Source organism: Molothrus aeneus, chromosome 2, assembly GCF_037042795.1.
Source record: "Molothrus aeneus isolate 106 chromosome 2, BPBGC_Maene_1.0, whole genome shotgun sequence".
In the NCBI taxonomy this organism is placed as follows: Eukaryota; Metazoa; Chordata; class Aves; order Passeriformes; family Icteridae; genus Molothrus; species Molothrus aeneus.
In genome coordinates, this window is record NC_089647.1 from 106,185,318 (window position 1) to 106,199,330 (window position 14,013).

The following is a 14,013-nucleotide window of genomic DNA, read 5'->3' on the forward strand; positions in this document are numbered from 1 at the left end:
AAATTTAGACATACCAGTAGGTTGGTGTGAGGATGCTGTTATTCCTGGAGATGATTTTTTTTGAGGAAAAAACCTCTTCCATTCAGCAAGAAAGACAATAAAACACTGTACTGTTGTTTTTTTCTTTTCCTGTATCTGTGCATGTGTGCACAGGGGGGTGTGAGGGAGAGTGAGAGAAAGGAAAGCCTTACAAGCCCTGGGTTGCTTATGTCAGCAAATAGGGAGAACTTGCTTGGACTCAGCTTTTTACAAGCATGTGCCAGCTATTAAATAAATGGCATATCCATTGTAATGCTCAGATAATAACAACAATAAAGAAGTCTTTACACCTGGTAAACAATTTCCAAGCTGACTAATATGAGCCTTGGGTTGGCAAGCAGTAGGGTTTTAGGCAATAGGCTGAAAGAGCCCCTGGCATTTGTGAAGTCCCACAGCTCACTTCTAGAGCTCCAAGATTTCCTTAACTCTCATCCCTCCCTTAACCACAGGGGATTTTATACCAAGTTTTTGGCACTAGGAGCTGCTGCTACTTATTTGCTGCAGTCATATTCCTCAGCTGCTGAGCAGCATTATCAGCTTATGGGGTTCATGTATGGAAACGTTACACCTTGGTTGGTCTCAGCAGGCCCATTTTTCTTGCACAGATTTATGGCACTTTCTAGCAAGTTGATATGCTTGTTCAGAGCTGAAACAAATTCCTGGTGAGCCTGAGTCAAGAAGAGGAAGATTTATTGTTTTTCAGCCTGAGTGCACACGTGTGCCCAGAGGCAGCCAGCATGGGTCAGAGCCAGGGAAGTGCCCGAGGGCTGGGCTGGGGCTGGGCCCAGGTGGGTCCTGCTGCTGCTCCTGCACCTTTGCAGGGGGGGAGATCCCATCCATGCAGTGTGTCAGAGGTTCAGCCCCACCTGCACAAAGCTGGCTGCTGTCCTTCACTGCAGGGCACCTGGTGCACAGGGACTGCATGGAGCATCACACTGGAAGCTGCCACTGTGCCAGGAGTGCAGGCAGCTATTGCTGGTCGTGTGTGGGTGGGTTTGGAAGCATTTGTGCTTCATGCAGCACTCCAGGCACTGTGCCTGCTACGTGTACCCAGCCCAGCCAGGCCGGGGATGCTCTGCTGCAGGCACCACCACGGAGTCAATCACACACCCTGGCAGCTGCAGATTTTTTATGCACCCTGCACACCTTTGCTTTCTCTCTTTTTCCCCATTCTAGCTGAAAAGACATCCGTGTTTTTTCCACTCAGCTTAGCTGTCCCCCTCCCTGGTTTCTCCTGCCCCACCACTGCAGCAGAGCAGAGCTGCCCACACAGCCCCATGGGCTGGCAGGGTGTGCTGGGCTCCCAAAGTGCAGCAGCAAGCCCAGGGCTGGGCTGGGCTGGGCAGCACTCCCTGGCTGAGCAGAGGCGAGCAGGAAGGGGCTGTGCAGCAGGGGAGCAGCATGTGCTGCCCTGAGCTGGGTCTGATACTGGGCTGGGCACTGGGGAGCAGAGGAGACCTGTGGTCTCACTGAGAAGGGAACCTCCAACCCCACAGTGATCCTCACCTGGCTACCAGGGCCTCAGAATTTGTATCTATCTATCTATCTATCTATCTATCTATCTATCTATCTATCTATCTATCTATCTATCTATCTATCTATCTATCCATCCATCCATCCATCCATCCATCCATCCATCCATCCATCCATTGAAAAGGCAGAGCAAGGACTGTGAAGCCAAGGAGTAAATAAATGTCAGCAGACAAAATCAAAGAGAAGTAATTTTCCCCTCTGCCCAGAGAGCAAAGGAAACACACTGACCAGTCCTTAAGGAGGGCATTTTGCTGCACATACATAAGGAAAACATTCCTAAGAGCCACTCAGGAACACCAGGTCTGATTGATGGGATGTCAGGAGTTGTAAATCATGGGGTCCCAGGTGTGGGGGAAATGAGTGGAGCTATCCTCCCTCTTGCTTAATTGAATTCAGCAGTCACCAAGGGGGACTGCTGTGCTTTGTGGATTGTGCAGTCTTCAGGGAAGACTTCAGTACAGCAAAGCACACGCTGCTTGACTGATGTAGGAGTGAATCAGAGTAACTCGAGTCTGGGAGAGTGGATGTGGGATGTGTATTTATTTCATGTGAATGAAATGAGGCAATTCCCACCTTCTCCTTCACTGTATTATCGAAATCATAGGCAAACATATGCTGGTTTTGCCTTTGTATTTTATTATTTTTCACCACATTATTTCTACCACCAAAAGGTAGCTCAAAGACAGCATTGTGACACAGCTGCGTGGAGTCTGGGTATCCAAACCTACACATTTCCTAGATAAGGGAGATGTGTGATCAGCCTCTCTGATGGGAACACACACTTCCCAAAGCCCCAGAGAGGGTTTTCCTAACATTATGCCTGGTGGCAAGGTGACTGTCAGCTGTTGGACTGAATCAATCTGGTCTGAGGGTCATGTCAGGGGTCGAGGTAAGAAGTGTGGGGCTGGCAAACCCCCAAAGCTTGGGGAGCACAGGACCTTCACAACTTCAGCAGGGGAGAAAACCCCAAACCAGGGAGAGCTTAAAACACTGAGATGATGCCAGCAGGGAGTTTGGCCAGTGCAATGTGGCAAGGATTTCTGGGGAGATGTGCTGGGTGAGTGCTGAACAGCCACAAAAACTCCTGCACCTTTTATATAACATAATTGCGTGCTTTATTGATATACACAGTAAAGCAGTATATAATACAATAGTAAGGCATATATTTGGTGAAATTTGGTATGTTGTGAAAAAATGCAGTAAAACAGAAGTTTATAAAAATAATTAGTAAATGTTACAGTGTTGGTGTTAAACACAATATATTATGATATCCAAGTAATAAACCAGTACTGAGTAACGATGAAATAACATGCCATATGGTATTTATGTATTCAACTACACTGATTATGTTTTACAGTTTAATACTTTGTCATTATAAGGAATATGAAATAATTCCCAAATTATGCTTAAAAAAGCAGCAATAAAGCTTTCAACTTTTTAAATACTTTTTGACAGACTCACTCCAAAACTAAGATCTAGAAAGTAAAACAAACAAAACAAAACCCTGATGAAAACAATCGTGCAATCTCTTTTTCCTCCGTAATTTTTCTGAAGAGAAGGTTTAATGTATAAGGGGGGGAAAAAAGAAGAAACCCATCTCTTTCTCAAATGGCAATTTAAACCTTCTGATAAAAAAGGACATGAGAAATAGTGAGGGTTCCTATTGTAATCAAGTGTTAAAAAGCTCTTTATTAGGAAAGCAGAGGTTTGGGGGGGGGATTGTACTTTTTTTCTGTAAATGATTAACGTTGTTATTACTTAAACAATGAGACCTGGTCACACAATGGACACGTGGTGATGATGTAACATTGTCATACGTAATTGTCAGGAACACCACAAAACCAAAGTGAGGTAGAAATAGCATGACTAGCCATGTTCAATGTTAACTAGCATTCAAAATAAAATCTTTCCCAAGTTTAATTACACTTCATACAAGAAGAGGTAACAGATTTTTTTTACTCTTGCAATATAAAGTCAGATGGTTGTGTTTCTATGTATTTTATGGTAAAATTAAAAGCTGGTTAAGAAAATGAAGTGGTAAAGCTTTTGCTGACAGCACCTCATACCCAAACCTCTCTCTCACAGAGCTGCAGTCAAGCTGGCTAATCTGTTTCTCTATCAGCTCCTCTCTTTCTCACGTTATTGTTAATTGTGCAGGGATTACTTGTACAGAGAACCGGGGAAGGAGAAAGGACCAGGGCCTTTGTTTTGGTGATAAATATTCATGGAGCAGTGTGACTACCTTCACCTGATCACCATTTGAGGCAAGAACAGCAGTAACTCTTCCACAGCCTTTCCCAAAGGTGGCTTGCAGCACCACAGCTCCTTGGGACCGGCTGCTGCAGCAGGATGAGACAGGACAGTGGGAAGCTCTGGGCTCCTCTTCCAGAGGGACGAGGATCTCCGTGCTCATTCCCAGCACTGGGAGATGGACAGAGCTCTCTGGGTACCCTACTTGTGCTTTGGGTCAGAAGCCAACCCCACAGGGGCTGGGGGGAGCATCTCCCTCTCTTCTCTCCTCTGCAGCAAAGGTGACAACAGGGGGAGAGCTGTCCCCAGCCCTGCTGAACCCCAGGGTTCAAACCAGTAAGGCAATGTCTATGTTCCTTTACTAAAAGTATCCAGGAATTTAGTCAGCAGAGGAAACACTGGCACACAGGATGGTTAACTTCTTTCCTTTCCTTCTTTCTTCTGAGTTTTTTTTCTTTTTAATTGATTTTTTTTGCAGGCTCTGTCATATAATGTGCTCTTTCATTTAATTATTGCAAACTAGCTGTGTAATTGCTAGCTGCTGTCCAAAACCAGGACAGTAAGTCATGTAATTCTTAATTTTATTGGAAAGATAAAATGTAACTACCTTCATTGGAAGTTCAGGTTTTTTGGTTATTTTTTCTAAGCCAGCCCTAGTCAGACAAAACCAATGAGAAATGTAAGGTGGCCATTCTGGTATCACTGCAGGAAATACTTTCCTTTTTTTTTCTCTTTGATACGCAAGGAAAAGAACACAGGACATGAATCTCTCTGATACTGTTACAGAGCTGAAATGAAACTAAACAAATGCACTGCCTCAGTATATTTTTTTGTGTTTTTTTTTTAAGGGGGTTTCTATAAACAATTATTTTTATAAAGCACACTTTAGTTTACAATCTTTCATTATAACTGTTATAAATTTTTTTTAAACAACCCGAAATGCGTTCCATATAAAGAAATGGCAAGTTATTTAGCTATCAAGATTTTACATGTAGTTCTCTTATAATTTTTGTACAATTGCATAGACGTGTAAAACCTGCCATTGTTAACAAAACAGTAACAGACTTAGGAAACTACTGAAATCTACAGTATAGTACCACTACCCTTCACAAAAATATAGATTTGTTTTCTTGTAAACTCTTACAGTCTAATCCTCTTTGTAGTATGAATATTATAAAAACCATGCGGAACGCCTGAAGTTGTAAAACACATCTCGCTATTCTAACACCTTGTCGTCGGTCATCACGGTCACTAAGGTTTCCATCGCTCTTCCCAGGTCATCTGCCATGTGGAAAAGGCTCCCTACATTGTGGCCTGAAAAAGAAAGTCAAAGAGGAAATTAAGCAAAGAGGATGTGGCAGCATGTGGATAGGAAAGCTTCACAGATCCGTCGTTCTCCACGTGCCGCTCGCCATCATTCCCGGAGGAGACTTCCAGCAGTCTCCTGGAGGAGTCCAACAGGTTCTCATTAGCAAGAGCTGCCAGGTTTGTACAACACTTTAACAGCAACACTGGCTTGAACAGCAATGGCAAACCACCCTGCAAATAAGCCATCTCCCCCCTGGTGATGGAGCTTCATCATTATCAATGTTCACCAAAAGCAACAATTAAATTCCTTGACATCACAGAAAAATTTCTGACTGATGCTGCAAGTGTTTGAGTATCCAATGTTCTATCAAGGAGAAAAAGAGAAATCAACAGATCAGCAGTAATTAACTAAATCATTAAAGCCAAGAGGTCTCAGCAGGATACCTGCAAAGATAGATATAATGATGACCAAACTAAGCAACTCAGTTCATTCAATCATTTTTAAATATCCTTTCCTTTTTGGACAGCAGTGCAACACAAACAAAGATGCCACAATTATCAGCCAACTACTATGCAGGGGTTCACTTGTGCATTTCCCTTCACCCATAACCACTCTGAAGTCCTAAGATGGTATAACCACAACCTCCTACACAGAAGGGATGAATAAACACATAGTGCAATTCTGGAGATGAAACCTGCAGCTTCTCACACTCATGTCACCAGTGCAGCAAATGGTGAGGGGTGGTAATAAATAGCTTCATCACAATTAGAGACCAAATAAACTCAAGGATGGGGAGACTGAATTGCCAAAAGTTGCCATTTTAGCCCCTGGCACACCTTGTCTGGTCTCCCACTGCTGTTTAGAAAAGTGTCTCTCTCCTGCAAGTCCTGTGTGAGATTTCAGACCTCTATGACTGTCTCAAATACCCTCTGGCACCTCAAATGACAGAGACATCAAGGTTTAAACAGCTGAACCTTATCTGGAGTCTCCCTCCTGAAAAAATATGACAGAAGAGGGAACAATACTGAGATCTAGGCACTCTAAAAGATGAGGATCCATACCAAGGACTGAGTGTTCAAGATTTCTTGCAAGGACAAGGAGGAATGAGCAGACAGAAGGTCTTAAACTTAGCAGAAGGAAATTATACTCCACACAGCACATAATTGTATTACTGATCTCATCACCACAGGCTGATGTTGAGGCCAAACACATAAATGAGTTAAAAGAGGAGTTAGAAAATAATCACTGAAGAAAGATTTATTTAGATGCAAAAAAGTGCATGTGACCTCCAGCTCAAGAAGTCTCCACACTGCAGAGTGCCAGCAACTGAACATTTATAAGTGAATAAGTATTACTCAATAAAACTGCCTGTCACCCTGGCCTGAGGGGTTTGATTTACTCTCTAGGAGCACTTGTGATAGAATATTTATCTGAAAAACACAGGAAGTGCAATGCCATGTGCCACAACTCTGGTTCTCAGAAATGCTTTGCATTAGTCTGGATGCTGAGTCCTCACCATAGTCCTTGAGGAAGGAGCACCCAAAGGAGGGAGGGATGTGACCAGGACATCCAGGACACAGCTTTCATGCAGTCCCTACCTGTAATGTGCAGGAGCCTGACTGACCATTGCACACCTGCACAGTGGCTTCCCCTCCTGACACAACTGCAACAGGAATGAACCCTTCCCTGTGGGGAAAATTAGACTCACCATCCTCCTCCCAGTGTTTGCATTTTGTGGCAGTCATGCACTGCTGACATTTCTGCAGTAAATCAGAGCCTGGAGTGATCTCAGTTCAACAGCTTTTATGGAACAGAAAAAAATTACCTTAGAACTATTCAGAGAACCATAGAATGGTTTGGGTAGGAAGGATCTTAGGAACCAGCTAGCTCTAACCTCCCTGCCATGGGGCAGGAATGCCACTCACTAGACCTGACTGCTCAGGAACCCATCCAACCTGGCCTCAAACACTTCCAGGGGTGGGGCATCCACAACTCTGGGCAACCTGTGCCAGTGTCTTACCACCCTCAGTTAAGAATTGCTTTCTACCATCTGCTCTAAACCTACTCTGTTCCAGTTTAAAACCACTGCCTGTTGTCCTATAACTATCTGCCCACATAAAACTCCCTCTCCCTCCCTTTTATAAGCCCCCTTAAGGTACTGGAAGGTCTCCCCAAAGCCTCTTCTCCATGCTGAACACCCCTAGGAGCTCTTTTCTTCTACCACCCTCTACATTCAAATACTAATTACTAATTTTTTAAAAGTTGTTTGAGTTCGTTTTTTTTTTTTTTAATTTAGCATTGATGATACAAAACTAGACTGGATCTGAACAAGAACTATTCAAGAAGCTGCCCATTGGACAGTGAGCTGTGACACAGCTTGGCAGACAGCAATACAAAAAAATACTTGGTTCTGGTATCTGGTGACAGTTTGCTAACTGCACTAATGTGCAAAGAAACAGATGCATCAATCAGCAGTTTCATCCATACATCATAAATGTATAGCCATCCTATTCATCTGAAGCAAAAACTTGTAATTTCCTCATCAGCATGACAAGTAACTGCATATGAAAGATTCCTGCCAAGTTTTGGTCAAAACATAGTTTATTTTAAAGTAAATGTATCCTACCACATTTATTTTAGCTGTAAGGGATATTCTCTGTCACTGGCATCACGCAGACTGAGATCAATCCAGCAACCTATACCATCACAAGTGAAAATCTGACAAAGCCATATGAAATCAAGAACTCATGGGAGATGCTGGTGCAAACCAGCTGAGCTGTTGAGCTGCTCTACTCACCTGAAACTCCATGACTTTTTGGGAATATTCCCCTCTAATATAACCAGAGCAATGCTGTGACCGGGTAGCCAGCTGTGAGAGGCTGCCCACAGGGTGATGGGCTTGCATTCAGATTTGTTGTGATTTGTTGTTTCTAGAAAACTCCAGGGCTCTTCAGGATTTCAACACTGCTCATTCCCAGGAAGACTGATCACCCTTTTGTAGGCTTAGAACAACCCAGACTGCTAAACTGCATCCTCAGAAATTAATACTATTTTGTTCTGTTAAAAAAGAGCTAGGTCAAGAAAGAGTAACTTCAACCAAAAACACAGACACAAAACCTTTCAGATGTATGGCACAGTCGGTATAAACTGTTACATTGTTCAGGCAATTAGAAGTCCTTACAGATCCACGAATCCCTAGGTACTTTCTGGTATTTAAAAATTACAGAAATGTCCAATAGTACTTTTTATTTCTTTATCTGTTAATTGATGTAATATTTTTGAAATAACCATGCTTTGAATCTGATCTCCCTCCTCAAAAGCTGCCCAGATGGATACTGCAGTGATTAAGAAGATAGAGCTCCCTCTCCCCCACAACATCCACACTCCCTCTCCAGGTTCAGGTCTTAATTTCCTCTGCATAAAAACTGAACACTTGTGTCTTCTCCAGAGCCATCTGAGGTTAGAGCTGAGAGCATGACCACCAAGCTGACTGCAGCTTGTGCTGACAGCTGGACTGAAATGCAGCAGCAGCAGCAGCAGCAGCAGCAGCAGGGGGACCACGTCTCCAGGGCAGCCCTGGGATGGCAGGAGGGGCCAGAGGAGCAGGTGGTGGCTCTGCTCCAGCCACACACCTGGCACAGCCTCAGCTGGCTGTCACTGCACTGCCAGCAGGATTTGTGCCTCTCCTGGACATGGAGTAACAGCCAGGTTAACTGAGACTGCCAAGAGCTGAGAACTAAGGACATGATGATTTCCTGGGACTGTATGGGCAATGAATGCACCCTTCTGTCATGTCTGTACCTAAATTAGTGTTTAAGTTCACTGCTTCCATAGGGCTCTGCTGCTACCACTGGATGCTGGTCACTTGCCCTCTCTACTACTGAAATGTAGGACGTTGGCATTTTTAATTAAGAAGCAAATGAGAGAAACACTGTCCTAAAAGCACTTAGAAAAATAAAAATCAGAACTTTCCATTATTATTCATATTTCTGAAGTAATGCTATCAAAGAAGGCAAGAAGGCATTAATTCCATTCTTTTTTTTTAACATTAAAGCTGAGAAAGTCTTATCCATGCTTGAGGCACTGAAAGGTTGAAAAATGCTGCTATGTAAAAAAAAACCAAACTAGAAGACACTTTGAAATGCAGCAGTAAAGCTCAAAATGGACATGGACAGTATTAACTTAAACTTATGAAATCCACAGCTGCCATTTGCTTGGGAAGCAGAAGACACCTGTTTCTGCAGACACTACCTACTCACTTCTGGTCACAGAGAGAATGAGGTGTTTCACATCTGCTGAATTTGCTTCAGAGACTCTAATGGAATCAAGGCCCATGGGTGTGGGCACAGTAACAGAACACCAATCTTATACTCCAGCTTGTCAGAAAAATAAATGTGCAACATTCAGACTTGAAAGAGTGGATTGAAAGTAAATTGAGAAATCCCAACACAATACAGGGCCTCTTCTAGCAGAAGAGATTTCTATCCCTTTCCTGACAAAAGAAAAATCCTTCCTGTTGGTGACTTGGGTTTTGATACCCTTATTAATATTGAGTAATGCCCCAAAATCCATGGGATTACACACAAAGACAATACCAAATGTGAGCAATGGAATCAAAACCTGGCCAGGTGGGTTTTAAACCACAGGATCTGCCTTTGCACGTACAGACTCACACCTACAGCAGAAGCTGTTCTGTACCTTAGCTCATATCCTTCATAAGCAGGTGGACAATTGCATTTTATATTCAGGTCTCCAAGTTACTGAGGTCCCTCTAGAACCATTAGTGAGCACAAACTCAGCCAGAGAGTGCAGAGCAGTTCACTGAAGTCAATTTTTTAGGGTTAAACTGCTGGAATCAGATCAGGTAAAACATGCCAATTTTTTTTTTTTTTTTTTTGTTAATTACTTGTATCGAGTATGCTTTCTGCAGAAGAAGCTTTTTTTGAGTAATATGCATAAATATGAATGAGGATAGTGGAAATCAATGCCCTGTTTTTGCTAAATGGGAGAACAGTTTTCAGAGAATATGAGCTGAGAACAAGGAGGGCTCAATGTGAAGCATTTCCCATTAAATTTCTGGATTTGTACAGTCTGCTGATGCCATCTCAGGCACCCTTTTTTGATCCATACAAGAGGACTTGCCATTCAAGGACAGACTTAATCTGCACCAAAGGTCTCACACCTTGAGCAGCTGAACCTGCCCCAGCACCTGCAGCCGAAGCAGAGAACCTCTGTATTTCAAGGCACCACATCAGGACAAATCCTGGCTTTCCCAGGGCACCCTGTCAGTGACTGGGGGTTCAAGGCAGCTCTGTTAAGAATGTTTCCAGCAGCCCCTCCCTCTGTAGCAGCAGAAGTTTGCAAACCAGGTTACCCTTAAATTCCAGCCTCATGCACACCGAGTGTCTTCTGTGCAGGAAAGGTCATTTCACAGCTGCTGCAACTGCACTCAGGCAGGCTCTGAATATTTTATCTTTAGTAATAATTTTCACTAGAAATTCATCTTTCAAACGCTGTGTCTGCTTGGCAAGTGAAGAGCAGCTTCAGAGAGGAAAAATCAAGGCTCTGGAAATGCTTTCAAAGGAGCTGTGAGAACGCAGTGCAAACGCTTTCCTCCATTAATGAGCAGCAATGACACAAATTCCAAAACCTATTTTGCATCAAACCAACCATGTCCAAAGTGCACAGTGAAAACCACGGCCCATTTGCATTGCTGAATGCAACACTGTGGAGCTGGTGAATGTTAGTAGCATTCTTCTTTCTGCAATAGTACATCAGGAAATTCAACCACCTGAATCTCTCATACCTCTCAACTCTCATATTTCTAAAGAAATATAAAAAAAACCTGTTTAATCACTGGAGATGATGGTTGGTATACTGGCACATATATGTTTGTAAGCAGAACAGCAAGAGAGCCCAGTCTCCCTGTTGTGCTTACACACAAGAGCAACAGAACATAAATCAGTGACTGCAGCATATTTACTGACAACATTTATCATTCAGAGGCCTAATTTCAATGTATTATTTTCTCCTCCCCATTCCTGATTTTCCACCTCTGGGAGCATGTAAGAAAATGCAGACCCCTGAGCTGCTATTGTCTCCACTGAAAGTTGAGAGGTACACCACTGTCACAGCACACATGGGGAATGCACTCAGCAAAACCAAACAAAACCCAAAGCAAAATAAAACCACCCCCACCCTCCACCAAACCCAAGCAACCCCGTGCTGTGTCACACACATGCTGGGCACAGAAAGCAAGCTGTGACAAACAGAAGCCATGGCAGTGAGCCTGCGTCTCACTAACCTCTCTCACTGGCTTTCCAGGGGCATTTCCTCCTTTAGGAACAGAGAGAGGAAGTGGAATAATTATCAGAAAGAAAGGGAAAAAAAAACCACCACATGAACATATGTTTTATACTGTAAAAGACACTTCAATTTTCATTTAGAAATTTAACATTTAAAAATGCATTTCTGCTTAAACAGAGACCAAAAGTGCATTGAAATCCACTGATGATTCTGAGCTGATTTATTCAACAACAGTTCTGTAACCTGTGGCTTGGTTTAACCTCTCAAAAACACTTGATAAAACTACTTACACCAACTTACACACCTGTCAGTTGAGAATAAGGACTGCAGGCAAGATCTGAACTCACTTTCTGAGCATCCTAATTAGCAAATTTGAGTACTTCTAGCAATCAGTGTAAATAGCAAAAACATTTTCCCCCAGTGTCAAATTCATTTACCCAGACACTTTACATTGTATTGTAGCCTACATACACTGAGGTATGCATTGATATAGATGCCTATGTGTACACACATATTTCACACCTACAGAAGTACACTGGAATACAACATGCTCACATTCAGGAAAAATATTTTGCAAAATATGTTTGCTATGTGCTGACCTGCAAGCATGGTAAAACTGAGGGGGCAGAGGGAAAAACAAGAGAAAAAAAAAGTTCAAGTAAAAAAGGAAAAAAAGAGAAAGTATCTTGTCATGTTCAAGTACTAAAACAAAATGGAGTCCATAATGGGTTTAGCTGCAAAGATGCTCCTAAGAAGCCTTCACAGAAGCCATCCTTTGATCATGCTGATTCTTCTCAAACACTTCTCATAGCATATTTTGTTTTTAGAAAAGGGAAGCCAGGTGTTATTCAACAGCAGAAACATCCCTCTGTCCACCTTTCCACGGGCAGTCACAGTCTCGCTGTCTCCGCAGCAGTGTCCCACTGTGCCACTGTGCCACTGTCACTGTGCCACTGTCACTGTCCCACTGCCACTGTCCCACTGTCACTGTCCCACTGTCCCACTGCCCCACTGTCCCAGTGTGCCACTGCCACTGTCCCACTGTCACTGTGCCACTGTCCCACTGCCACTATCCCACTGCCACTGTGCCACTGCCACTGTCACTGTCCCACTGTCACTGTGCCACTGTCACTGTGCCACTGTCCCACTGCCACTGTCCCACTGTGCCACTGCCACTGTCCCACTGCCACTGTCCCACTGCCACTGTCCCACTGTCCCACTGCCACTGTGCCACTGCCACTGTCCCACTGCCACTGTCCCACTGTCCCACTGCCACTGTGCCACTGCCACTGTCCCACTGTCACTGTGCCACTGTCACTGTCCCACTGCCACTGTCCCACTGTCCCACTGCCACTGTCCCACTGCCACTGTCCCACTGTCCCACTGCCACTGTCCCACTGTCACTGTGCCACTGTCACTGTCCCACTGCCACTGTGCCACTGCCACTGTCCCACTGTCCCACTGCCACTGTGCCACTGCCACTGTCCCACTGTCACTGTGCCACTGTCACTGTCCCACTGTGCCACTGCCACTGTCCCACTGCCACTGTCCCACTGCTGGCAGCTCTGCCAGGCCTGCAGCCCCAGTGAGAAAGTCACTGCAGCAGATGCTGCAGGATGATCTTTGCCCCAGAGCTGCTGCAAATGATGCAATTTTAAATGATGTGTGTGACACTGGGGAGAGAGGCAGACACATAAGGGAGAACACACCAGTCAGCATAACAGTAACCTAATTACTGTTGAGTTTTGCTCTGTGGCAGGCTGTAGGAGAAGGGAAGAGAGGCAATAAACAGCTTTATGGGAATTTTACAAGCTGCAGAACAAGAGCCAACAGCAGAGCAAGGCAGAGCAGAGGCAGGAGAGGAGAGGGCAGAGGAAGGAATGGCATCACTGACCAGCATGGCTCTGAGCCATGGCTCCCACAAACTCCAGGCAATGGAAAGGGCTGGGGCAGCCTCTGAAGGCCTGCACAGCAGAGGTTACCATTTACAGAACAGAGGAGCTTTTAGTTCCTGCCCCTCTCCCTCTCCCCAGCAGCACACTTCCTATGAAAAAGGACAGCAATATGTTCAATAACAACATGCTCTGCACATGGGTTTTTTTACTCTGCTCCTCAGTGAAACCTCGACTCCAGGGACGTCTGTACCACCTCACCAGTGCAGAGAGGTGTCACTTCAGCTCTAAGGACTCCACCTCACAGGCCTGTCTAACCTTCTAGGACTGACATGTGTGTCTGCACAGCCTGAGACCTCCTGTGGCACTTTCATCAGGAGTCACAAATTCCCTAAGAATGCTTTCCAAAAGGGGAGATGAGAATATCTCACCAATATCAATCATGTAACAGCAAATCCTTGGAAAGGAAGATACCAAATCTATTGCATGCTTTGGTAATTCTCTCAGGAAGAGCCCCAGGGTTTAGGTCAGCCTAAGGACTCCAGAAACTGCAGCACAGTACAGCTTGGTTTGAAAGAGTCCTGGGGCAGGAATGGGACCCAGCAGGAGATTAGCTTGGCTCCACAGTTTAGCTTGGGTCAAGCAGAAAAAAGGAACTTCCTACCAGCAAAATACTGGAGTTCT

At 44.3% G+C, this 14,013-nt stretch overlaps 1 protein-coding gene across 5 annotated transcripts in view; it reads right to left on the reverse strand.

Moving 5' to 3' along the window:
- Positions 1-2,663: 2,663 nt before the first annotated feature.
- Positions 2,664-14,013, reverse strand: part of DMD (dystrophin) — a 1,043,102-nt gene continuing 1,031,752 nt past the window's right edge. For 3 of the 5 annotated variants that reach the window (XM_066545460.1, XM_066545464.1, XM_066545463.1), the window contains 2 exons: positions 11,436-11,467; positions 2,664-5,136 (listed from right to left, as the gene is read on the reverse strand). In XM_066545460.1, the coding sequence (XP_066401557.1) occupies positions 5,125-5,136; positions 11,436-11,467 (44 nt within the window). In that variant the 3' untranslated portion in view covers positions 2,664-5,124. The remainder of the gene's footprint in view (positions 5,137-11,435; positions 11,468-14,013) is intronic. The other 2 variants (XM_066545462.1, XM_066545461.1) reach the window with 1 other exon arrangement.